The 27,089-nt window shown below is 42.6% G+C and overlaps 2 protein-coding genes and 1 pseudogene across 15 annotated transcripts in view; 2 read left to right on the top strand and 1 right to left on the bottom strand.

The window, feature by feature from the left end:
- The window catches only part of LOC121080799 (E3 SUMO-protein ligase PIAS2), a 33,445-nt gene extending 29,778 nt beyond the window's left edge, over positions 1–3,667 (top strand). For 2 of the 14 annotated variants that reach the window (XM_040578950.1, XM_040578948.1), the window contains one exon: positions 1,677–3,667. In XM_040578950.1, coding sequence (XP_040434884.1) covers positions 1,677–1,757 — 81 coding nt within the window. In that variant the 3' untranslated portion in view covers positions 1,758–3,667. Of the gene's footprint in view, positions 1–11 lie in introns of all 14 variants that reach the window. The other 12 variants (XM_040578940.1, XM_040578938.1, XM_040578953.1 and 9 more) reach the window with 8 other exon arrangements.
- LOC121080758 lies at positions 2,401–23,506 on the bottom strand (annotated as a pseudogene).
- The window catches only part of ST8SIA5 (ST8 alpha-N-acetyl-neuraminide alpha-2,8-sialyltransferase 5), an 82,355-nt gene continuing 78,432 nt past the window's right edge, over positions 23,167–27,089 (top strand). Inside the window, exon 1 of the mRNA XM_040578960.1 lies at positions 23,167–23,890. The gene's annotated coding sequence lies outside the window, so the exon portion shown is untranslated. The remainder of the gene's footprint in view (positions 23,891–27,089) is intronic.

Below are 27,089 nucleotides of genomic sequence, written 5' to 3'. Positions count from 1 at the left end.
GTGTATTTCAGGGTGCTGTCATCATCTGTGCGGCGTCTGCAGTCCACTTGCTTAGACCTGACCACAAAGCAGGAAAATCCCATTTTCCCAGCGAGAGGTGGCAATGAAAGGTGCATTAAGGGAGGGTTTGGTTTAGCCTTACTGTGATAAAACCAGGCATGGAAACCCGCTCTTTATCGATAGTTTGCCTTTCTGAAGCAAATACTTGTGCAGCACTAACGTGAATACACCCACCACGTTACCTCACGCTCTTAGTTCATGCTGTGTGTCTGCAGGCCAGATTAAGCTCTGTAATTATACTGCAGTGATTGTTGTTTCATTGGTTTCGATATCAGTAGGAGATTGTTAGAAAGAAAATACCTTCATTAATTTGATGGGCACGTGACTGAACGCTTCTATAATAAATCCCTCCGTGTAACACGTAAATCCCATTGGCTTTGGATTATATGGAAATTGTGTAAGTCAAAAGTAACAAGGTGGTGCTTTTCCTTCCCTGGAAACTTAAACTTTATGTAGTTAGGGAGAACGATTCTTACCGTAACTAGATTCTTACACAGACAGACTAGGGCTGAAGCGTGGGGGAATACTGGCTCCCTAAGACAAGAGGATCTGAAGCAGACCCTCTGTTTCATCTCCCTGTCACTAGAAGACAACAGGAATAAGACTCTGCAGTAGAGTTGACTTTCTGGTGCCTTAAAAGCAAAGGATGAACTTCCTCCTTTTCTTTCCGCTTACTGCATCTTGCAATAGTCTGTGCCTGACCTTGAGATCTGAACTGCCAAAAGTGGGACTAACAGAAGTTTGTTGATGTGGGAGACTGGAAGCAGGTATGCTGCTGGGAAGTGTCCACTTTGGACAGTTCAAACAGTTCAGGCTCAGTTCCAAACTTATGCCCGAGATTGGAATCCACAGGGTAAGAGAGTGCAAGGTGTGCTGAGCGGCGTGCGTGCGCGCGGGTGGGTGCCTTAATTATCCCCGTCTCTGACACCTGTGGCAGCCGTGTCCTGTTTCTAAATGCTTAGAATGTTCAGCTCTGCTTTGAGAAGGCTTGCCTTTCACTTGAGGAAACTTAAAGCAACTTAGTAATTTTTTTCTTGATCATGGCTCATTTATCACAACTAAAATGTGTAGAGACCTGCCTGTACTGTTGTGGGTAGATGTGATGCAAATATTGATTAGTACAGCTGCTGCCATTTGAGGGGATGAAATTATTCTGACCTCCACCAAAGTAGCAGAATGCTTTTTGCTGCCTTTCGTGATGAAAGGAGCCTGAAATACGCAGTTGTGCCCAGTAGCTATGGGTGGTGAACATTCTCCAGATGCTAAGGTTTTGGGGTTTTTTTGTGGACATCATGTGAACATGATGGTGTTTTTTTAATGCACTAGTAAATGCTCAAGCTAACCAGTTAGTAAGAACCAAAAAAAAAAGGGGGGGGCGGGGCGGGGGGAAGAATGAGGGAGAAGGGCTCGTGGCTACCATCTCTGCTTGCTTACATGCTGGTTTGCAGAACTCTGGTTCTTGCTCTGCATGTTTTAACAATGTTCTGCTAGTACTGTGTTTTGTGCTTGTTGTAGGGAAGATGTATCTTCAGAGCATACATTTCCCTTGTGCAGTTAGTCTCTTCATTCTTCATTGTTTGTTTCAAGCAGTACTGTCCTCCTATGTTTTTGGATAGTCTCACCTCAACCTTAACAAGCAGCACGCCTGGCAGCATCATCACATCAACCAGTCACCACGAGAGCAGCATGCACGTTAGCTCCTCCAGCAGGAGCGAGGCAGGAGTGATAACCAGCAGCGGAGGCAGCGCTCCCGACATCATCTCACTGGACTGAAACCAGGGGCAGCACGGGACACCAGGAGAAATTGCACAGAGCTGCTGCTTGTATCTCTGGAACTTCAGCATCTCGGAAGTTGATTCTGGTATTTATTGAAAGGATTTGCCCTCTGGAAAATGGCATAAATCCATCTACACTAGGAACAGAAGTAATAGATTTCTCCCCCCGCCCCACCTTGCTCATTAAATAGCTGGATAGGAAAGGCCCCTTCAGAACATGTTTTTATGCTTTCGGCTTGTTATGGGGATACAGACTTATTTTTAGTTGCAGGGTGGATTCTGCAAATGGTTTTTAATTTTGTTGTAAAACACAGCAATAATGTAAAAACAAACTTTTTTAGATAAAAAAAGCAATTAACCACTCTAGAACAACAACAGCCTGGACAAAGGTGCAGATGTGTATGCATTGGTAATTTTTTTTTTAATACTTTTACTGGGGCCTGTAATAAACTTAAGACAATAAAGTTTTGTGAAATAGCCATGAATTGTCGCATGTCTCTCGCTCCCCGCTTCCACCTTACCAGGGGATCCAGGGGAAGCCTTTTAAAGGGGATATTCTTTTTTCCTTCCTCCTGATTTCATTCTTTTCACAAATGCAACAAAATCCTAAGCTGTGACAGCTTCTTAATGTTCTTTGGCCTGGGGAGGGGACAAACTCTATGCAAACCCTGCATTACACAATCTCTGTGCTGTTGTGTCAGAACTAGGACACCACCCCAACCACCAAAAACTCTGAACTATGCACAGTTAAGCTATAGTAGAATTTCTGGTTTGGTAATTTTAAGAGGTGATTAACAAAAAAAAAAAAGCTGTCAAGTTCAAATTTAGGGTGGTCCTCTTGGAAGCTGCCACCCATCACTGGGTGCTGAAGTGAAGCACGTGCTTTCTCTGGCAGCTGAAAGGAGCCAGAAGAGGAGTTCCGTTCTCTAGTGCAGGATTGTTCCTTAAGATCTCCTGCTCGTGGCTTCTGTCACTTCAGTGGCTGCTTGGGAATACTGTGCTCTGACCTGCCCTGGGGAGGCTTCAGTTTTTTGAAGAAGAAAGCTGTAACTGCACAGTGTTCCCCACCTAACTGGAGTTATGTGTTTAGGGCTTAATGATGCTTTGTCCCATGTTTCATGGCCTCCTAGTCATGGCTTTTCTAATTTAATTGGAATAATTTCCTCCTGTTTTACTCCTCTGATGAATCCGATGCTTTTGTTGCGTGTATGCAGTGTCTCCCCACACACCTCTAAGGTAACCTCTTCTGCATGCCAAGGTTATCAGATCAGGAAAATCAAGTTATTTCCATGGAGCTGGCATAATGGCATTGCCTATACCTGTTGACATAGCAGTTTTTCCAAGTGTTGTGTTTCTATTAACTGTGTTTGAGATTCTCTTCCCTATTACCAGCTTTCACTTTTTGCTAACTTTGTGTTCCTTTTCTCTTACTCTTTTAGTTGGATGTCCAGTGCTTTTTGCTTTCTGTTACTGTTAAGAGTATTTGACTGAAGTTGACACGGGATGTATTGTAACTCTTGTCTGCCCTGTACTCCCACCTTTAATGCTGCATTACTGTTTCTCATGGCCTTTTTTGTATGGTCTTTCACAGCAGTCTTCACATGTTGGTCTTAATATTGCTTCCAGTCTTTCCTCTTCTTTCCTTAGCTGCTGGATTTTTAAAACCTGTTAAGGATCAGTTTTTAGCGTGATTTATTTCCAATAAAGCCATGCTACTCATGAAGTTTTTTCCTAATGGCCTGCAGCAGATCAGTGCTTTCTGCATCACAATTGCACAGTGACTTGAACTACAGAGTGTAGAGAGAGGTTCTGAATAAAGTGTTTAAAACTGGTATCTCTTGCTGAAGATGTTGTTTGTGCTCTTAATATCAGGGTAAAGCGTGACTCGGGCAACTGCTGAAATGGCTGAAGGGGTGTAAACGTCTTACGGGTACATGTGTTACGCGAGTGCCATTTTTAGGACACTTGCTCTAAACCATTCATGGTATTATAGAGTATGGCTGGAATGTTGTTGTGCTCTGTTTAGTTAGTTATCAGGGCTGAGGTAGGGCTGTGTTCTCCAGCTGTTTTGGGCAGGTGATTTGCAGCATTTTGCTGTCATGGGGCTAAAGGTTTAAAGCTATGTCAAATGCAAACTGAAGGCACTTGAGCCTTACCCCTGCAGGGGTGAGCTAGGCTGCCACAGGCTGTGGTCTGAGGCAGGTGGTCAGGTGCACAAGGCATTTTCCCTGCAGAGCTGCTGTACACACAAGGGGTAATTATGAGGCTTGTGTAATGCCTAAATCTTTTAATTCACTTTATCTTGTGGATGATGTGTATTAAGGGGTTGGAGTACTGCAGTGCAGTCGCGTCTTTCATTTAATGCATCTTCTTCCACAAGACAAAGAATTGACTTTGTTCTAAGCAAACCTCTCTGTTATGGCTAGATGAGGGTTTTGGTTTATTTTTCCTTCAACAAGTTCTAAAATACATCAGAATGTCTGTTCAAGATTTTCCAACAGAACAGAAATCCTGAAGAAAAAGTGAGATGACTTCTTACCTCTGTTTCCACTGTGGAAATATTTGGTTACTGCTTTGGGCAGACTGTATCGAAGATAGATGCCTTCAAACCAACTGCAGAAGGAAAGTAAAGCTTATGAGACTAATACAGAGGCCCTCTACGGCACAGATAACAGCACGCATGCAACAAGTCACAGGGCAAGAGCTAGCCCGTTTCCCGCCTCCCACCCCAATCCATTTGCTACATCTGTATTTTCCAGAAGTGACCAAGCTGCTAAAATACCTGTCACAGAAAGGCTATACATGTACTGACTAGTATGACTACTAGCCTGAGCTTACTTCTGGTTTTTATACTTCCAGGTCAGATAAAGCTGTCTGAAACAATCATGAGCCACGTAGGCAGGGCTTTGCTGCCCTGGCCAGTGAGCCAGCCCCAGGGCATTCTGCACCTGTCCAGCAGCAGGAATTCTGGCATTTCTTACTGGGGATTTTCAGTATCTGCTCTTAAACCTAGGTGCTGGATGCTAGAAAGCTTACCTGCAACCACAGGCCTTTTGCTTTCAGTCTTCAGGAGCACAGAGGATTCAAGTTTGGAAATGAAAGAATGTGTCTTCTGGCTGAGAGGACAAAACCTGACAGTTCAGCCAGAACTTCTGCAAGAGCAACAATGAAAGGAGCTGCTTCCTAGGTTAAAAGACAACTGCGGATTAGGCAACCTGTAAAGAACATCATTAGTCCTAGGCAACTGATTTTTTTTTTTTTTATGTGTATTTTTGACATGGCCATCAGTGACCACAGATGAGATACAGGCAGCAAAATGCCGTAAATCAAATCAGCACATCATTTTTATTTCTGTTTAGTAGTTGATCATGCCTTCATCACAACAGGTTAATGCTGTGTGTGTATGCAGTGTGACACTCTAAAAACTTCCCATTTCATTCCTGGTTTTGTGAGAAAACAGGACAAAACTGGGCACTGCATCATGCAATCTAAACCAGAAATGCTTATAACTTATCTAGGAAGTTATCCAGAGGTGGAATACCCTCCTTCAAGCCTTTGTGTTTACGTGTTTCAGCCACAACTTGCCAAGGACGAGAATTCTCATCGTGAGGACCTCCAAGCAAAATCTGCCAGTGATCAAAGACGCACTGTGGAAAAGCCTGGCCACCAGTGCTGGATCTCAAGTTGGCAGTAAAACCTAATGGGAAGGAAAAAAAAAAAAATATTAGAAAGGGATGAGCCAGCTATAGGCAAAAATAAAACTGGTTTGTTGTGGATTGTTGCACGGACAAAACCCTAAAAACACTCTCCCAGAATTTGAAACAGCAGGAAACTGCTACTTTGCAGGTGGTTCTTTCAAGCAGGGAAAAATGAGGCTAGCTCCGAAGAATGGCAGGAGGATATCATGTGACCAAGTAAACTGGCAGTAAAAAGACAAAATTCAATTTAGGTAGATAAAGAAGTATATGAGGGAAATTGTGTTTCATATGCCTCAGGACCTGACCCCAATCACTACCACTCTGAAACGTTAGGGTTATGGTAAGCAGTACAGAAGTGTTAGTTCAGTGTTCAGAAGCAGTCAAAATGAGCAATCAGGTGCTGGTACCTGTTGGGAAAGGAACAGAAAACAAAACATTGCGTCCAGGGAAAGCCCGCACCTTTACTATCAAGTTGTGCAGTTGTGGCTCCTGTATTATAGAAGCTGTTAGTGCAGAACAGGTTCAGAGAAGGGGAATCCGGGTGACCGACGCCCTGAGCTGGCTTCCACATGTAGGAACATGCTTAGCAAGCTACGACTCCAGTACAGAAAGAGCAGCAATGTAGTAGGAAGGATATAGATGGCTAAAAATTAAGCAATATGGTCACAGTACATAAAAATCAAAATGAGCTCAAGCTTATTTTGATCCAAAGGAAGCACTGGTTGAAGCTAGCCGGAGCCACATTTGAGAGCCAAAAGGAGGCACGCCTAGAGCTTCACACATGTAGGTCAGCGGAAGAGCTGCCCGTGCTGTGGATGCTGACATGTTACACTGAGGAGACTGAGTAAATTCATAAAGAAATCAATTGGGAGTTATTAAATAGACCTAGAAACCACTTCTGCCCCAGGAAACCTCTGAAAGTGGTTATAAAAAAAGCACGTGGGGAAGTTTCACACTGGCTTACCTTGTTCTTTCTCTTCCCTAAGTGCTCACTTTCAGTCCCTGTCATGAACAAGATGCTGGGCTAACTTGACATTTAGGCAGACAGTGGGAACTACATTCCACTGAGGATATACAGGTGTTTGCTTTGGCATTTCCTCATCTTCACAGCAGTGTCATTCCCTTCCGCAAGCACAAGTCCCATGAAGAGCTGCTGCCCGTCAGCTGAGACTTTGCTGCTGTAGAACCGCTTCTAGCCACTAGTTCATAGGAATACTGACACTTCCCAAACCTTCAGATCACTGCCTTAGCACGATTCAACAGCAGCTTAGGCAAGGAACCAGAAAAGCAGCATTGCAGAATGTAGGTGTTGATGTGCTACGTACATTGGGACACAGCCCGGTGTAATACAGCTCCTACCAAGTCTAAGCTTACACTTTTTGGTTTTCCATGTTTGGAAAGTGGGTCTCTATGAAATTGTTTTAAGCTGTATGGAAACTTGGAGAAGGGAAAAAAACCCCAAATACTCAAAATTCAGCCACACAGAGACATGTGTGAACTGTTCTAAGAAGCTAAATTGCCAGTTCAGACTTTAAAAGCTAAGCTTCTCTTATTTCATCGCTGATTATTTTAGCAGTTACCACACTAATGCACTTTGGCAAAGAAGCTCCCTCCAAAATAACACTTTGGCATTTCTTACAGTGTTACTATGTGAGGAGTTCCAAATGCACCCCACGAATCTGGTAAACTTTCTGATATGATGTCACAGGATACTCTCAAAGTATACTTTGAGATATCTCTCAAAGTGATTTTTACGTGGGAAGGAGGGAAATGGGACACAGAACAAACCAGAGGAAGGGCTCTGTACCATGCTGAAAAGCTGAAGTTTCAGGGGCAGCTTAGGAAGAATCATATTATTATTTTAAAGGTAGTCATAAGATTGGCAAGAGGGTGTAAAATGTCATTTAAGCTATTCAGGCTGGTACTCTGCCCTTTGAAAGATTCATATCAGTACCAAATTTTCTAGCTTGCTGCTGCTGCAGACCAGTTTGTTCTGCCAGGCATGCTTCAAAGGAAGACCTCGATTTAAAGTGATGGAAACCAAATCTGGTGTACACTGAAAAGTCTTCATGTGCAGAAGCCACCATGTCTTTTTGGCACCCTCCACTGGCATGAAAGCCCAATAGAGTAGGTTGCCAGGAAAAAAAAAAGGAGTAAACTCTGTTCTGAACTGAAGATGCAAAGAGACAACATGAGGAAGCTTGGAGCTGATAAAATGGAAATTCTTAAGTCTCTTTGATCCTGCAGAGGTCTGTCTTTAATTGCATCCGGGCAACAAAAGAAGCATCATCTTACCAAATTACTCATTTACAGGTAGATACGCCCCGACCACAAACACTGGAGTTCCTGCCACATGGGATTCTTCAGAAACGTGTCCCCTTTTCCCATGCAGCACAACATAGATCCCACCAACCACTTGTTCTGGGCACTATAAAAAAAATAATAAAATGCTATCAAGTTGCATAAAAGTAGGAGATCCCTGGTTATTAAAACACAGCCAGACAGCATTAGACAGTCTCCCCCAACAGGTCTCTTGATGTTTTTCTCATGATGGCTCCTCGTTCAGAGAAATTTCTCTCATGTAACAAGTGGCTTCACTCTCACTTCCAAGACAACTTTGGGAAGCTCTATCTGCCTTCTCCACTTTACACCACTGTGAAGTTTCCAGTTACTGCGTATACCGACTGCACCAGATTGTAGTTTACATACACAACACGAGGCAAAAGTGCATATGCTCAGTGAAATACCTTCAGCAATCTTTGGATGCAAAAAAGCAGAGTCCTCTAGTGCTTTGTAGTACATGCATTTACTACAGGATGCAAATTTTATACAAGCAGGATCTCACCATACCTCATCTTCAAACTTAAACATGGCTGACAAGCACTCTGATAAAAACTGTACTTAAAAAACAACATTTTCTTGGAAACATACTACTAAGGCTGCAAAACTCCTCTGCTTTGACACGATAGGTCTTGCAAGTCATAGAGGTGAAAAAATTCTCTGTTTTGCTCTTTTGTTCTTACTTGCACTCATCTTCAGTGCTCACGGCCAAGACATTTTTAAAGCAACTGAGCTGACAGATGTCCTGCCCACCACCCAGCACCATAGCCTGGAATTAATATTTAAAGCAGGTTTTAAGTCTTCCAATTGCTTTTAAGACAGTTAAGACAAATTGGTATGTGAATAGCTGTACTTGGTGATAAATACTTCTACCATGGAATATATTTTCCAGGGTCTTTCATAGAAGAATTTAATTTACCAAGAAAATCCAGTTATTCAAAGGACAGAAGTTAACATTTAAACAGCTCAAAAAAAGTTTATTAAAAAAAAAATAAATCCTTGCTCCTCTTTCTGCTTATTTAGGATGCCCATTGTTTGTTCTCCTGAATATTTACAGTGACAGCAAGAAAGGAGGGGTGGACCCCACCCCCCCAAATCATAACTTTCCCAAAGGTACTGGCAATTCATAAGGAACAGTGTAATTCACCTCCCTACCTACATTTTGCTGTTTCCATTTAACCTTTTCCTAACTTGGGAACAAAAAACCTCTTCTGAAACAAAGTCTTTGCATCACTGATATAATGGACATAGAGCTATCATGGTTTCTTGGAAAAGAATGTGGAAACATGATTTATATCTATCTGTTGCATCTCCATGGTTGGCAGCGTTAGGTTAACGGTTGGACTCGATGATTTTAAGTCTTTTCCAACCTAAATGATTCTGTGATCTTTTCTATAATACCCTGTTGCATACCTGTATTTCCAACGGATAGACGGGCTCCATCAGCCTGGGTTGTGCTGCAAGAGCAGAGGCACACGGAACCCTCCCTGCAGTAGGGATGATTTGCCCACCACCACAGTGAATAGCGCCAGCGTGCAGAGTGACAGCACGGATATCGGAACGTACACCTCTCACCTTCTCCTCACACAAGACACCCTACAGTCTTAAAAGGGGAAAAAACAAAGGCATGATAGCAGTCAGGAGTTTCTAAGATACGAACCTTCACAGGATTCTGGCCTGATTCAAGCTCCTCATGCTGACGCGTTCGGACAAAGGCAGCATACACTATACACAGAGCAAAGTCCTTCCAGGAATACCAGCATTTGAGAGCTCACACTTGGAACAAACATGAAAACACACACAGCCAACAATGCGTTCATTACACAGGTTGAGTGATGTACGTTCTTTGGTGGGGACAAATTCCAACTAGCCCGCTATCCTGTTCTTATCGGTTATTGACTATTTCTGAAGACTTCACATGAACAGAGCTCAGGTACACATCAGTAACACAAGACAACATACAGAACTGCAATTACCTCTTTCGTAGCCCACTGGAAACCAGCAATGACATTGGCTTCAATTTCATTTAGATACTGGACACCTTTTGTGATGTCATCTAAGATATTGGGGCCTGTTCCATCAGGTCCACAGCGCCAAATCTTACAAACCTCAGACACATCCCACTCGTATTTCTCTGCCTGGCAACATGCGCGCTGTTTCGGTTCTTGACAGGAACTGACCTCCCCTTTGTCTATGTCCTCTGCCAGGCCATCAGGAAAGGCTTGAGTATTTATATACAGCTGGTTGTGTTTGTTGGGGGATTTGGATAAGCACACCTGGCTTGACTTTTCACCAGCTGTCTCACTGTAAGATACAACTGGATCTCATTTCTGCCAAATAGATCAAAGACAAAAAATCCCAAGTACAAAGATGATCATTTCCACATACCAGTAAAATGCCATTCAATAAACCCCGGCTTGTCCACCTAAGGCAGTGCGTTAATGCCAGGTTCCCTCAGCCATCCAGGCAAGCTCTGCTAGCTTCATCAAGAGAAACAACACTTTCAGTAACACATCTACGATAACCGTCATTGTTCAAGCGAGTTTTCCTGTTAGCTGGATTTTCTTCACATCTCTGTCTGAATTCTAAACTCTTTCAATGAACTAATAAAGAATTCATTTTATTACTTAATCAGTTGGTCTCCTAAAAAGTTTCAAATTGCTCTACGGAAACCAACAACAGCAGATTAAGATGACATTTTCAAAGGTTAATAATACTTAGTCATATTCCATACGCTGCAGTCCACAAAAATTCTTGAATACCTTAATTGAAATACAAGTGTGATCTTCTTCCAGATCTTTAAGGCAAATTTCTAGATGCAGCTCCCCTGCTCCAGCAATGATGTTCACCAGACTCTTCAGTAATACACTAGAAAAGGAAATAGTAAGGAGTAAACATTTTAAGAATTTATTAGTATTAACAGAAACACACACAGACTAAATCGAAAAATGTCAGATCCCAAAACTGCTCAACCCCAAGTATTTAGAAATGTAACAAACCAGGAGTGCTTCAGAATGGATCTCCTCACCAACAAAACTGGGTACTCTCACATTAAACACAGTGCCTGTCCTGCAGAGGTATTTGAGCACTAAAAAAAAGAAGTGTCAGGAAAAGCACTGCTCAGAAACCCAACACTAATTGCTGCAGAGTCTGTGTTTTTCTCAGGGTTTTCCTATTCAAATGCTGACTGAAATTATCCCTGTTTATCTTAGTGGTGTTAGCTCATACAATCACAAGTGGAAACTGCTTTGAGCCTGCAGCCGTGCCATCAGATGACATAAAGGGTGCTCTGTGAACAAAGTTGAATGCTTCGGGTGTTGCACTGCAAACCAGTAGCCTAAAACTTACAGCTAACACTCACTTGAAGCACAGGATCAGACTTGGCCAGACGCTTTAGACCTTCAACCAGTTTTGGTAGATCAGCAGGGTTTTTTGCTTCAACAGCAACATGTACAACTGCAATAACACTAAATTTCATCACTCTCATGTTGTGGGCATGTTCAAAGGTGGCAATGGTACCCATTATTACCAAAAACTGGTCAACACCAACTAGACCAACAATGTTGCCACAAGGTACATCCTCAATGGGCTCAACATAACAACCCATCATCAAAATGGTTCTACAAAAACAGAGGATGAGCAACAATCCTTGAACACTTGGTTTATCCCCAGTATTTCCAAAACCTAAGTCTTTTCACACAAAGGAAAATTGCCTATTATTTGCCTATAATCCTTCTGGATTACTCATTCTATTAAACAGGAAGACTTTTATACAGAAATATCATCTTCATTCATTAGGATTCCAAAAACTGCAACAGCATTTGCTTCTGCATGCATTGCTATTCAAAAGAAATACACTATTTCCATCTACCTTTGAATGGGTTTGAGGTAAAGATCTTCCTTCTTGCCAGGTGTGTAGTTTGGTCCCAGGATTCAAACTTCCTGTCCAGTAGAAACAATACCAGAGAAGACTCGCCCAAAGGCATAGAAATGCCCTTTATCAGATGTGGGGACCATTTTGGAAATACACATCATCAGAGGGCCTTTGGGCAGTTTTTGACACCTGCAATAAAATATCTATCTACATCAGACACATTTTCTGTGAAACTTAAAAGTTTAGAACTTTATACATATGATTCCCAAAATTCAGTGAACCTTATTAACAGCTCCTCTCTTTTTCAGTTTGTAAGGACAAATGTGTGCAGACAGATGAATTACAGCTATGACAGCTATCAAAGATTCTTTGTTAAGGTAAAGAATCATCACCGTTGTTGTTTCTTTCAGTACTGAGACTGCTGTTAGTACTTACTCCCTGCTTGCCCACGCTTCCCTTTCCTGGTAGCAGGTTACATATCATCACTAAATCTCTACTAATATGACCTAGACCCAGGAAAAGTTTCAAATAGGGGGATTAAAAGACCCCCTCTAATCCACTAGAATCCAGAAGACAAAATACAGTGCTAGAAGTTTGCGACCTCAGTTATCATATGGATGAAATATGGTCAGAAGCAGGACTTCTGAAAGTGCTCTGGGCCAGGCTGGACGGGGCTTTGAGCAACCTGATCTAGTGGAAGGTGTCCCTTGGAACTGGATGATCTTACAACCCAAAGCATTCTATGACTCTTGTGATGATTCTCTAAACTGAATTCCCATTCTGGTTTTGCAAGAAAGAGCTAACAGTTTATTAGAGGGTTAAACACATGTGCCACCACAGATAAGCTTCTCTTCTGCTAATACTGGACTTGACAACTACTTCGAATATGATTTATTTATTTCAACATTTGTGGATTTCTGAGGGAAGTGACAAATCTACACAAATCCAAAAAACGCAAATCCTCTTGAAAATACTCAGGTTGATGACCATATTATAGATGAATTATTCAAAACTTAACTCCTTCCTATCAACATCAGACCAACATCCCTGTTTCAGCTTCAGCTATTTGCTTTTTATCTAAGTCATGATCTGAGCCATACCTTCAGACAACTGGGAGATGGTTCCGTTTTTTACCAGATTTTCATCCTCCACCTTTAAGGTTGACAGTAAATCAGAGAACAGTGACAACATGTCAGCTACCAGGCGACATGTTAGAAGTGTTTGAAGGCAAAGTGTCTTGTTATGATTCTGACTGTGACTGAGGAGAAATCACAAAATTCACCAGGAAACCATAATCAAAGCTGCACAGAGAACGAGGGTAATGAACTTGCTGCTCCATCCCTCTCTTACAGTATATCCACAGGATGGTACAGACCATATTTCTGCTCCTCAACCACACGTTCCCTGAAACTAAAATAAATACAATGTGGTTTCACACACACCACCATCCAGCATGTAAGGACATAAATCAGGTTTCATGTGTAGTACCCCAAGACTTTTCTGTTGCTTTCTTACTTTTTGTAATACCCTGCTCAACGGAGTCCAAGATTAGTAATTATCATTGTAACACAGAAACTTAATACAAATTCATTTTAGGCAGTTTTACTCATCTGTGCACTAGGGGTACTGTCTTTTTGACAGCTCCTGGTAAGCTGGGAATTATTTTTTTTTTTACCCATAGCAGCTTCATCATCAGGTGGCCCCTCATACAGAAGTTCACAGCGGTATTTTTGTGCTGTTACAGGGCAAGGTAGGTGAATGGTGATCATCTGAAGCAAGGCATCTCCAGCAGGCAGCCAGCAGTGCATCACGGCCTAGGGACCCAAAATTCACATTGTAATTAAAACTTGTTTCAACATCATCACTGATAAACCTTTTGGTTAGCACGCAGAAGGCTACACCTGGGGATGCAATGTAAAATGTTGTGACAGACATTTAAAATTTCTCTATGACTACTTAAATCTTGTTCAAGGCTATGAGTAAAATACTTATCTAGAACAAGCAATTTGAACCTAACTGTATGTTTGAATTACTGAAAACCAACAGGCCTTGCATTCTTTTTTCCTTGGGCTAATGACTTACATTTCAACAGAAAGGTTAGGATTCTTGGGTTATATTAAGCTCCTGAAATAAAACATGAATGTCCTTCTCTGCTGACAACAGATTACAACAGCAGAAAGAAAAAAGATCCATGAATAGTCATATTTTATGGCTGTATCTTCCATATATGGAAGATAAAAATAAAACAAAATGTTTTATTAAACCTCTGGCCATTTATTTGCCAGAGTGATGTGGTTGGATTTCCCTTCTCCAGTGATTATTTCAAGAAGTTTCCCCATGTATCCCCTCGGCCCTCTTTTCATGTGGGTTTTAACATATCTAAGGAGAACACAAGATAGCACAGGAAAGGGGCAGTTTCTTAAAAGTCTCTGCTCTTAACAGGCAGTGCTGCATAGAAAGTGATCATGTGCTTTCAGACATTACTTTTCAAAAGGCTGACTGGAATTCAGCAGGGTTCTGGAATATGTTGGAATTGGTGGGAGCCAACCAGAAACCATGTTTCTGATTACACAGCCCCACCAAACACGTGCAGCAACAGACACTTTGTATGAGCATTTACACCTTGAGAAGAGGGAGGGAGGCAGGACGAGCATGTTTTTTCCCCGTATGAAATAAAAATGCTCTCCCTTTTCTTAAATCAGAACAGGTATGTCTTTTGTACACTGCAACACACTTCAGTCCTGTTATCTCTCCAGCAGTTTCAGTGCAGTACTGTTACCAAGCACCTTATTTCAAATCATGACATTCCTGACACACAACTAACTATTGACCAGATTATAAAAAGACAACTAAGGCAAGTTTCTGTGGATTTTAGAAAGACCTAAAGACTGTTCTCATTACACAGCTGAAGGGTAAGAAATGCTAACATGCTGGCAACTCTAACGAAGTAGAAAGGCCACGTCACCTTCGGAAGGATTTTTCCCTCTTTATCTCAACCTTCATTGTCTAGCTTGATATAAAGTTTCTCTATCCGTTTGGCTGCCTCTTCCTTCTTAAAATTCATAATGGCATCAAAGATCTGAAACAAGTTTATAGCAACCCTAGTAAGTACTATAACAGACATAGGTTTTGTTTACCATTTCTCTTAAACATGCTGCACATCTGAAAACCCACTAGTTTCTCTGTTCTGGGCTTTTGTTTGAGAAACTGTTCACAAGCTATGTATCATACAGCTCGATTCACAAATTATATAAAATGCTTCTAATTCCAAAGGAAATTCCAAATTCCTGTCAAAATAGTTTCACAAAAGACACACAAATCTTTAATCTAATAGTATGTAGAATATGTTATTTCAGTGAAGAGACCATTCAGATTTGGTGCCTTCTACTTTTGCCCCACCTTTTTGCACATTGTTCTTCAAACAATCACACAATTGACTGGGATGGAAGGGACCTTCAAAGCCCACCCAGTCCCACCCCCTGCCACGGGCAGGGCCACCTCCCCCCAGCCCAGGTGGGTCCCAGCCCCAGCCTGGCCGTGGGCACTGCCGGGGACGGGGCACCCACAGCTGCTCTGGGCAGCCTCTGCCGGCGCCTCCCACCCTCACGGGGAACAATTTCTTCCTTACAGCTGATCTAGATCTCCCCTCTCTCAGTGCAAAGCCTTTCCCCCTTGTCCCCTCGCTACAGGCCCTGGTACAAAGCCCCTCTCCAGCTTCCCTGTCGGCCCCTTTAGGCACTGGAAGGTGCTGTAAGGTCTCCCCGGAGCCTCCTCTTCTACAGGCTGGGCCACCCCAGCTCCCGGCCTCTCCCAGAAGAGGTGCTCCAGCCTCTCATTATATTTGTGGCCTCCTCTGGACCCACTGCAACAGGTCCACATCCTCCTTCTGTTGGGGCCCCACAGCCGGACACAGCACTGCAGGGAGGTTCTCACCAGAGCAGGGTAGAGAGGGAGAATCCCCTCCCTCACCCTGCTGGCCACGCTGCCTTTGATGCAGCCCAGGACACCCAGCTGGCTTTGTGGGCTGTGAGCGCACACTGCTGGGTCATGTTGAGCTTCTCATCCTCTAACACCCCCAAGTCCTTCTCCTCAGGGCCGCTCTCAATCCATTCTCTGCCCAGCTGTATTTGTGCTTGGGGTTGCCCTGACCCATTTGCAGGTCGTTGCACCTGGCCTTGTGGAACTTCACCAGGTTCACATGGGCTCACCTGTCTAGGTCCCTCTAGATGGCATCCCTTCCCTCCAGTGTGTTGACTGCACCACACAGCTTCCTGTTGTCAGCAAACTTGGTGAGGGTGCACTCGATCCCACGGTCTCTGTTGCCAATAAAGATGTTAAACAGCACTGGTCCCAGTATGGACCCCTGAGGAATGCCACTCACTACTGGTCGCCACTTGGACATCAAGCCGTTGACCACAACTTTTTGAATGCAACCATCCAGCCAATTCCCTATCCACCAAGTGGTCTATCCATCTTATACTGCAGAATTTGTCTAGTTTCTACAGAAAGTACGGCCCTACTTTATAAGAGGGATAGCCTTCCTAAGAGCTAACCTGCTGAATGAAAAAAATTGTCCCTTATGCCCTTGCAATCAAATCAAGACAAAATATTACCTTACCTTAAAGACAGGATCCAGAACTAGCTGGCAAAATGTCCTTGGCAACTTCTTTCCATCTGGGATAGTGGCAGATTTGCTGAATTTTCCAGTTGCTGGATCAAAATTTCTAAAGAAGGTGTTTATTTTGACTCATCCAGTTTGAACTTGAGGAGTATCCACTTTTCCTGCAAATTTCCACACAGTTATTTTTAAAAGAAAATTTTGTAAAGTTTCATATTTAAGCAGAGATTAAAATAGCAGAAGATCCTTATTTGAATGTAGCAATAACTGTTAGATGTTTGCGGAGGCAACGGATGGCTTCTTGTCTGCTTATGTTTTTGAGTTTTTACTACACTTAAAAACACTGACTTCGACATGCATTTTTAGGCTTTTACAGGGAACTCTAGGGACTGTAAACAAACCTGTTGCCAAGAATTTTCTTAATACACCCTGTTATCTATAACTGTCTTTTGAAACCTTGCTGAAATCAAACCTTGCTAGGACTTTACTGAAAGAATGACACTATTTCCTTGGTTACTCTACATTCAACCCAGAAGCTGGATACAAAGTGCATATAATTCTCTAAGATACAGGAAAGGCCATGGGCTAAGACTGCAAATCAAAATTCATACCATCACGAGTTAAACTTTCAGAGAAAGAAGCTTCTTCTACCACTCATGATTTTGGTTGGGTTTTTTGTTGGTTTTTGTTTGTTCTTTTTTTTTTTTTCTTAAGAAAGAAAATAAATTACACTGAGGTCTTTCTACTTAGAAAAGCATGCTTACCTGAAACACAGTCAACCACAACAAGTCACTGATAGTGCCATGGAGAGCTGCTGTACAATATGTCCAGGGGATTAATTAACAATTAAGTTAATAAGAAAACCTGAATCATCTGTATACTGTTTGATGAAGGCCAGGTAATTGTCTGAGACTTCATAATACATAGAAATTGCCCTGTAAGAGAAGACAATTAATTTTAATAACTTAATAATGTTTCGTAATTTACTGATTTTAAAATTTGAATGGTCAGGCAACTATACCCATGGCAATACAGTGGCAATATCGCTTGATGTACTTAAAGGAGAAACCCCAAGAAGACTTCAATATTTCAGTTTCTAAATTCGTAAGGTCTAAAATTCTGCTTCAGGTATAATTATTTTTTATTGTCATTCAAAGTTGACACCTCAAGACAGTAGTCACAGCATAATATCACTGTCAGACACTTGTAGTGTCATGCTACAAATCACTTTACGATTTGTTGGCTTTGCAGTTTAGACTCTACAGTGGCTTGGAGGAACAGGGTGTTAGTCTGTAAGCAACCCAATAAAAACAAAATTTACTATTAACATTTTTTCTGAAACCATTTTTCTCCATAGTGAGAAGCAGGTAGGTATGGTTGCAAGATATCACTTAAAAGCTATATTCCAATATTGCCCAGATTGCACTCAGAAGTCTGTGAACTTCTGTTCTGATGCACAGCTTGATTCACACGCCAACTTAAAAAAGATCTGACAAGATACAAGGCCTTGAGGAAACCCATTTTTCTGTCTTCAGATTAAAAAGAAAAAGAAAGAAAAACTAAAAAAAAACCCATACAAATTCTTACCTAGACTTGCTGGTGATACATCTTTCTTGCTCATCCTTCCATGTGCCTGTGAATCGTGTTTCTCCAGCTCTGGCTGAAGCAATGATGCCTGCTTTACACACCAAGGAGTCTGTCAAGCTTGATTTGCCTTGATCAACATGAGCAATCACAAACATATTCCTAATACTGGACTTCTTGTCCATGATCGCTTGGATCTGGTTTACTGTGAAATTCACCTGGATAGGGGACTGAAAAATAAAAAAGAGAAACAGCAATTGCTTCCTTTTAAAGTACACAAATGCCTACGTGAAATTTTAAACTTTTACTATTTGTTATTAAATTCCAATCTAAAGAAGGAATGAAGCTGTTCATAATTTTAAGCTTAGTATTACAAACAGTTGTTCACATTTTTGGGATGTTTTTGTAAATACAAAGAGTCATAACTTAAAATACAGCTCAGATTTCTTATCACAAAATGTCAACTACCATGAAAATGAAGAATCCACCTGTGGAGACAGAACAGCTCATCCCTGCTGAATGCTACAGGGGTGTTTGTGCACACATCTGCAAGCTGTAGCTCTCATCAGAGCTCCTGCACAAAACCTTCTCCTCTCTTCGCACCACTGCCCTTTTTCTTTGCCAAGTCTTCCCCCCTCAGCTGCTCTCCATCTCCCAGGGTTTTTCAGGTGAGCCACTCTTGAAAGAGGAGGCTGGGTCTTCTCCTTTTGTAGCCAATACACCAGCTCTAGAAACTGGTGGTCCCGCTCAGTCAAAAAACTCTTTGAAGACTTTCATTAGCCAAACAAGATGTTTTTAGAGCCCCTCTCACAAATGATATCACAGAAAGAAACTTTTCTTATTTCCATAATTCTTCTACCTCTCACTAAGAACAATTCCTCTCCTTCAATATTCAGTAAAAAAATCTTGACCCTCAGAAGCCCTGGTAATTATCTGTTAAACACATGACAACTTAGCAAAGGAAGATGAGATCTTACTAATCTTGGCCTGTCTCATTCTGTAATGAGAGTCACCTGTAGGTCACAGGAGCGCAGTTAACGTGGTTATTCTTGCAAATCCCTTTAATGCATGAAGTGCTTCATAGGGACATGGAAAAAGACAGAATAGGGAGGAAAAAATGATGGGCAATATTAAACAGAGACAAAAGTCACATACCACATCAGTTGTTTATACTAGTTGCCCAAGTGAAGAAAAATATACCGTAAGAAACAATTAAATAGGTTCCTCACCTGCGATTGAGTTGTAAATGACACAGAAATAATGAAACATGCCTATCTGTCGCTACACAAACCAAGGTTTCTAATGGAGTCTGGGTCTTAATGAGTGCATCTAAACACAGGGAACCTGTCTTCTTGCCAGGATAAGATATTACCTATAAATAAACCAACCCAGCCCAGCTCAAAAATATATGTAGAAGAGAATTTTCTTACTTGAACAGATACACTTTTGATATATATCTTATTACTGCATATTCTCATACTAACTTTGGAGCTTCAGTTCAACTTTTTCATTATACATTTTCTCAAGAAAATGTTTTTCTATTAAAAAAGGAATACTTCCAATTAAAATAGCCAAGTTCTTTTTAGAGATGGGAAATATCCAAACTAAGCAGCAGCCTGCCCTTTTCCCCCTAAAATCCTGCCCTTTTCCCCCTAAAATGCAGCATTTCCGCACTCTCCCCTACATTTACAGGTTTTTTTTCCTACTTCAAAGTCTGCAATGCGGAAACAAACCAACCCACCCTTTCTCCCCTCCCCCTGCTTATTTAGTACAAACAAGAAAATTTTCAGAGTATACTTACAGTTTTGTCAGTGATCCACCTCAAATGAAGACACTGAATTTGTTCTGTTAATTATGCTTTTCTAGAATGTTCCAGGGTGTCCTGGCATCCAAAGTCTCACCCCCAGCAAAATTTACATACTACTTCTGAGATCCTGAAATTATTTCTTTCTGCTCTTTCTCTTCCACTTAAACAGCGCCATTACTTTTTTTATAATTTTCCCTGTTTTTAAAACATTGTGCTGTGCTAAAAAAAAATCAGTACTTAGTAAGAATTAAGTCTATTGCTAGAACTGTGCTATATACACTTATTTCATAGTGTAAACATATACCTACGTGTTGAGAAGTGTACATGTGTGCTCTTTGTATTTGCTAATTATACACTTTCTTAATGGAACAAGTGAAATTTACTTCTGATAAATATTTGACTAGCCCAGATATTAAATTTTGAACTGAAACCTGTATTTTTTCCATTGTTTTCAAGTTTCCAGTACATTTATATACACAGGTTACATCATTGTTTTCTTTTGGGGCAAAGAGCAGAGGTGACCATAACAGTTTATTTCTTCCACATTTTTTAAGCATATCGGCCTCCTACACATGTCCACTTATGTTAATTCTAAATGTAAAGTTCATTAATTGAACTGGACGTTCTCCTATGAACTATTGGAGCCATTCATATAATCTGAGAAAGGATCATACGGGCGTTGCAAAACCCTTGAATTGTGCCTAAAAATAATGGAGCCTTGCTCCCCAGCTGGGATAATTATGTCCCACTGTTAACAAAGTAGAATGAAAACGGATACACAGAATGACCGTTACACAAGGCATGGATGTCAAAATGTTAGTTTTATGTGTTTATTTGCTTGGTGTTTCAAGAAGTTGTTAGTATATTCCTATTACTCCGTGGTGGAGCTGGAGCAACTTGGGTTTGTGGTGGAAAAGAATCACTAAGTCATGGTGAAGGAAAGGAGAGAGAAGCAGCACCACAAGAGAAGAGCAGGGTCAAGCAGTACTGGGGTGGGAGGTGGGGGGTAAAACAAAGGACAAGGAAAAATCCACAACCGAGTTTAAGGGATTAGGTGAACTGTCGGACCCACAGCTCTCCAGTATTATAGCTCAAAAGAAGTCATCACAGTCAAGGAGGTAAAGCAGCAGGCCTCCACAAGTGACCTCAAAGCTTCTGCTGATCAGTCTCATGGTAAGCCAATGTCAACAACATGAACATATTATTATTTCAAACTTTCCATCCTTTTGCTGAACTACAAGACTGCATCCCTTCCCAGAAACTGAAGGACCTGTGTCTTAGATATTACTGCATCAGCACTTTTTGCCAGGCTTACAACAATATAATACGTATGGACATGAAGCTTTCAGCCTGCAGGAAATTAATACTGAGAGCTAAGTTCAGTTAAGTGGCACTCCTCACTATTGTTTGGTTCATCCATTGGCCTAAATGAGTATTTTTAAGAGCCTAACACTGCTATCTCATTTTTAATTCACGTTGTTATGTCATAGCAGCTGTTCTTGTTAATATAACTGGGTAAACCATTCTTAAGTTTTTGCTAATGAGCTTGTTAATAAACCATAGTATATTAGAAAAGATCAAGGGCTCAATTCAAGCATTAATATTAATGTCTTACCAGACCTTCTGGCAGGAACTTCAGGATTATGTATTAATAAATGCTATCCGCTTCCAAGCATTTTATTTACCACTTCATTTATATAACTGCCAAAAATGAGTTTACCATATGTGCTGCTCTATAAGAGAGGCATTTCTCTCTTTTAGAGAGAATCACTTTTTCTTTTTTGTCATAAATACAACTGAAAACACAAAGCCAGATTAAAAATTAATGGCAATTTTAATTTTAAATTTTTCCATTGAAGAGCTGTTACAGAGTTTCTGTTCTGCTGCTGACAGACAGCAACCAGATCAAAGTTATCTTGCCATGAAATGCTTGCTATAGAAGGATTAACTTCTTCCATGTGCAACAGCAAGCGAAAAATGAAGGAGATGAAAGCAGTATTTTCAGAAGGGAGAAACATCACCGCTTTATTACAAACAGAACACCACTTTTGCCAAAAGCCTCAAGTTTCATTGCCACTACAGACAGAAAATGACCTTGCTCCTTTTAACTACCGCATTACATCATTTGGGTAGCCTACACTGCTGTATGGCTTATCCTGGCTGTCAGTAACGCCTCCACAGTAGACTGCCTTCCCCTTCTGCAGGGCATCTCTTTCTCTTAAAGGTATTCCAACTCTTATTGTAATGAGCCATTACATACCTTCAGTTCAGAAATATTTATTCTAAAATGAAAGAAAAATGAAACACTTTTTGAAGCTGACATAGGTAACTAGAATGTCCATTTCCGTAAACAATACTACTTATACAATGAAAGATTAAAAGAATTTTAGAAAAACAAAAGGAAGGAGTTCCCAATAGCATTAATTACCGAGAAACACGAAGATGTACAAGCATCTGTTTGTCACGGAAACAGGCTGGTAAATTCTGATTCTCTAGAACAGAGACTTAAGACAGGTGAAACTCATTACCAGAACTGCAGTGATTTAAAACTACAGGGAAGGCTTACTAAGGGGAAAAATCAATCAAAACCAAAACAATCCGCCCAGTAGTGTTTCTAAGAGATGATTTTCATGAGAAAACTCTGATCTGAATGAGGTCAGACCATTCTTCCTCAAAATTAGTGCAGTGCAGCCCTGTATAATACATATATTCACACATTAATAGCCTCTTTCCAGTCTTACTGGAAGTATTGCTTTTATCTCCTACCCTTACAAACACTAACGTTCAGGATTTAACCCCAAATCTTATACTGGATATCACTCTACATGTTGGTGGGCAAAACGTATGGAAACGTTCAAATCCGTGAGCTACACTGACAAGGTGCGCTGCCATACCTACAAAAGGAGGAGAAAGAAAGAAGCAGCAGCACCCTCCCTACCCATACACCTGGCACCCTTCTAAAAAAAAAGAGCATGGTGAGTGCGAAATAAAAATAAATAAGCTCAGCAGTGCCCCAGTCCCGCAGCCGGGCAGAAAGGGACGCGGCCAGGACCGCCTCAGCGCTACCGGCCGCCGCCTCCCGTCAGCACCGGGAGGGCGGGACCCGCCTCCCCCGCTCCTCAGCCAGCCCCCAGGGCTGAGAGAGAACAAGGAGAAACTCCCCAAAACTCTGACGGCTCCGGCGAAGGCCAGCCGGACTGCTCCGGCCCGCCACCCCTTTCCCAGCCCGCTGCGCCTGACAGGTAGTGCTGTGATAGAGACAGCGAGAAGATGGCCGCCGCGCCCACCGGCCCCGCTGGCTGCCCCCCGTTAAGGCGCGGCAGAGCCCGGCTGCCCCAGAGCGCCGCTGGGGCTCGGTGGCTTGGCGGCACCTGGCCCGGCCGCCTCCCCGCGGGAGCACTCACCGTGGTGGCGGACGGCTGAGGATCCCACCGGCCGCCGCTGCCTCAGCCGGGCTGCGGGAGGCGGGAACGAGCCGAGATCAGCCGTTGCCGGTCTCTGGCGTCCCGCTCCCCCCGCCCAGCGCTGCGCAGCCTGCCCGGTGCCCCCGCTGTGCGGCGGGGCGGGCGGGCTCACCTCTCGGCGGCGGGGCCGGGCCGGGGGGGTCCCTGTCCCGCTCGGCCGCCGCCGGCTCCCGCTGCGAGCCTTCCCCGGAGGTGAGCTGCCCGCTCCCGCTGCGAGCCTCCCGGCCGCTCTGCCCCGGCGCTCCTCCCTGACGGTAGCCCCTAACACCGCCATGACCCCCGCCATTCCCCGGTCCCTGAGGGTCTCCCGCGTCCCTCAGAAGAGCGGCGGCTCCCGGGGTACCGGGAGGGCACGGGGAGGGCGGCGGGCAGTCTGAACACGGGCACCCCGCCACCACAGGAGCTTATGGTGTCCCTAGGTTAATTCTCCCGGGGCCGTGAACTCCGCTTTGCTACACGGAGATGAAAGAGAGTCCCGACCGCGGCCATCACGTCAACCCGGTCAGGCTTGCCGGCTCCGAGGGGAACGTTAGGTGGAGCCCCGTCCCTTCCCCTCAGCGGGGCCGAGGCGACGGCGGGGCCTCACCGCCCTTCCGGGCCGCCCCGGGTGGGTTTCCCTCTCCGCTTGTTTAACGGCAGAGCGGCAGGTTTGACTGCTTGCTTTGAGCAGGTAAGTCAGGCTGGGTGCCATAACCCCTTATTAGTTACTTTAAAAAATAGGTTACATGACTGATGGGTTCCCTGTGGAAATGTGAAGATGACATTGTGTCCCTTTAAAAATAACTTGTCACGCAAGACACTAAATTAATAACAGCGCTTCACATTTTTTAATACAGGCTTTCACCCAAAAATGTCTTTTAGAAATATTAGGTAATTAAATTGTCAAGTGTAGAGTGAGTGCGTGAATGTCTTGGCTGAAAACACCAACTTCTGGGATAAAACTAAGAGAAAACTTACTTAGTAACTATTCATATGGATTGAGGATCGGATGAGTATTATGCAAACATATTGTTATATACAAAACCCTATGGGTGGAATACATGGCCATTTTCAGCCATACAGAATGAATGTAGAAACTGCTTCCAGCCTCAGGCATGGAAAATTACTGTCCTGTTACTTTCAGGAGTAAGGAGAACTAACTTGCAGGTTTTTATGCAATTGGACAAAATTTAATACAATCAAATACGTTTAAGATACCAAATTGCAAAAGCAAGTGCTCATGAAGGAGCAGAAAGTGGGAATGTGTTTAGGAAATTGTGGCCTGCAGGTGTTTGGGGTTTTTTTGTTGTTGTTTTGTTTGTTCTTTTTATTAAACAGCAATTTCAGTAGTCATAAATGGCTATCAGGAGTTCAGAGTTATGCATTGCCTCGAAGGCATTGCTTGTTTGATTAAAGAGCAGGTATTAGTTGCATCATGCTCCTCAAAGCAGTATTGTAACAGAGGAAACGCTAGATCTGAGAGCTCCAGACCTCCTTCTCCCAGATGCTTAGCAACTTCACCTTGAATAGGCTGCAAGCCCAATGCCTTTGCTGCCTTGTGAGTACCTGTATTCAGAACAAAGTAATCTCTTTGACCAAAGTCCTTTACCTAGGCAAGAAAGAAAAAAGCTGAGAGCCTCTTGCCATTCAGCCCCTGTGACCTTACACGTGCTGTTTTATTCATCTTTTTCGCTGAACAACCAGAAATGTTCACCAGATACTTCACTGGCAAGCTTTTCCTACCCAAAGGCTCATTTTTCTTCCGGGGGTTGTGAGGCAGGCATCAAATCACTTCCTTTAATCAACCTGGTTGTCTCACAACAGAGGAAAAGTACTGTTGTTTTGTTCTGAAGAGCTGGGCAGCACTCTCATGGACTTCCTTATGCAGAGTGAACTTCAGCTCTGTGCACAGTTCTCTTGTCAACATGGAGATTGCTTCCTCAGGACTTGATGGCTGATTACAAAAGCAGCTTTTCCTTGTGCCGGTGTGCATGCATGCACACAGTTTTAGGACTGTTTTGCACAGCTGATGCTCTGCCATGATCCTGTAAATATAATTGAAATTCACTTTATTTTCCTGCCTTTTTTACGTTCCAATTTATGCCAGTCTGTGCCGGAAAACAAACCTTACAGAACAGTTGAAAAGTTTCCAAATTAACAGGCTCCCTAAAAAAAGCCACCTTTGGAGTTTACTGGCTTGCCATCTTCATGGGTATTTTATTCTTTATGTGACCTTTCCATTTAAAAATGAGAACTCTTACACAAAACATCTTTCAGCCTGTACACTACCTGCAAAAATCTTATTGCAGGTGCTAACCAGTCCTTTTCCTGCCTTTTTTTTTTTTAATGATTATTTTGGTTTTTTACTGAGTCCAACCTTCTTTTGTATTTCTGGAGCATTTACTGTCCTTATTCTCTCTGCCACAGCATCACCTTCAGCCATGAACATGGAGAGTACTGTACTAACCCCCTTCTGATTGTATCTTCAGTAAAGCCAATCAACGAAGCTAACTAAAATGAGCCTAAAGAATCAAAATTATGCGTATAGAAATGGCTCAGCCCAAGAGCTGTGTGGCATTCAGCACACATTTTAAGGGCAAAGCCAATAAGGCTCCCTTGAGCAAAGCAATTCCAAGAAGCTCAGTCAGGAGTGACCAGTCTTGGTGAACCCACAGATACAGGGTTTGATGTCTCTAAGGAGTCTCTGGATCACTATTAGTCAGGAAGTGAACAGATTAAGACTGGAAGCTCCCAGGCTGAGCCAGAGGTGGCAGCCAGGTTCCTTCACTGGTTAAACCACTTTGGGCACTTTCAAGTCTGGGGTGGAGGAGTTGGCACTTCAAAGCCCAGTTGTATCAGTTGCCTGTGGCATTCAAACTTTATCTCTGTCTGCAACCTGCCAAGGCAGATGTGCCTCTTTGAGCAATGGGTATCGGAGGGCTAAGGCACAATGTGAGATGGCTGGAGGAAGGGCACCCTCACTAAAGAGGGTGCAACAGCCCTCCAAAATGATCATATTAATCCAGGCTGGTGAAGCAGATCCAGAGTTTCACCAGTGTCCTCTCAAATCACATCTATGGTAAGGCTTGTGATACTCAACTTGATGCACTTCTTTTTGAAAAAGTGGCTCAATATAGCCCTTTTAAGCAGAAGTAGTCCAAGATCATAGAAAGGTTTGGGTTGAAAGGGACCTTAAAGATCATCTAGTTCCACCCCCCTGCTATGGGCAGGGACACCTTTCATTAGACCAGGTTATTCAAAGCCATATAACTCTCTTAGAGCTACTGTGGGGAGGTGAAAAGCATTACTGCTACAATAACACCACTGTTTAATATTTCTGCTTATCTGAGTGATGATAGGTTAGTTGTAAGAGCTTTTTGTAGTCTTTCATTCTTCCAGGGACTCCCATCTTCTGACATAATGTCTTCTTCCCTCTTCTAACAGTCACGAGGAGTTTACTAGTATGATAAATGTCTTCACAGTAAAAAATGGCATTATAAAACCTGACTGTAATCAGGGATAAAAGCATCTGTTGTGGTGCTGAACATTTGTTCATGGTCAGTTCTTCACAAAGCAGTTATTTTTCATTTTACAAGCAGAAGGATGACTTTTACAGTGCCTCTCTCCCCCAGTGTTCCCCGAGAGCTGAAAAATAAAATTTGTACTCTTCAGTGTCCCTGACATAAATGTGAAGCATCAGGTTTCTGCAGGGCAGACGATTTTGTCAGTGTTGCATGAGACAAAGTAGCATCCAAGCCATTCTTTCAAGTTTTTATTTGGTCATAATGTCAACAGGTCAATAGACCTGTTTTTGTCATTAATGGGAACAGATATGAACTTTTTTTTATCCTTGGCCTGTGTATGTTTCATAATCAAATGTTCCTTTAGAG

The sequence above is a fragment of the Falco naumanni genome, chromosome Z (assembly GCF_017639655.2).
Source record: "Falco naumanni isolate bFalNau1 chromosome Z, bFalNau1.pat, whole genome shotgun sequence".
Taxonomy (NCBI): domain Eukaryota; kingdom Metazoa; phylum Chordata; class Aves; order Falconiformes; family Falconidae; genus Falco; species Falco naumanni.
Note: the sequence above shows the minus strand (reverse complement) of the source record. Positions and strands in the feature narration are given on the sequence as shown.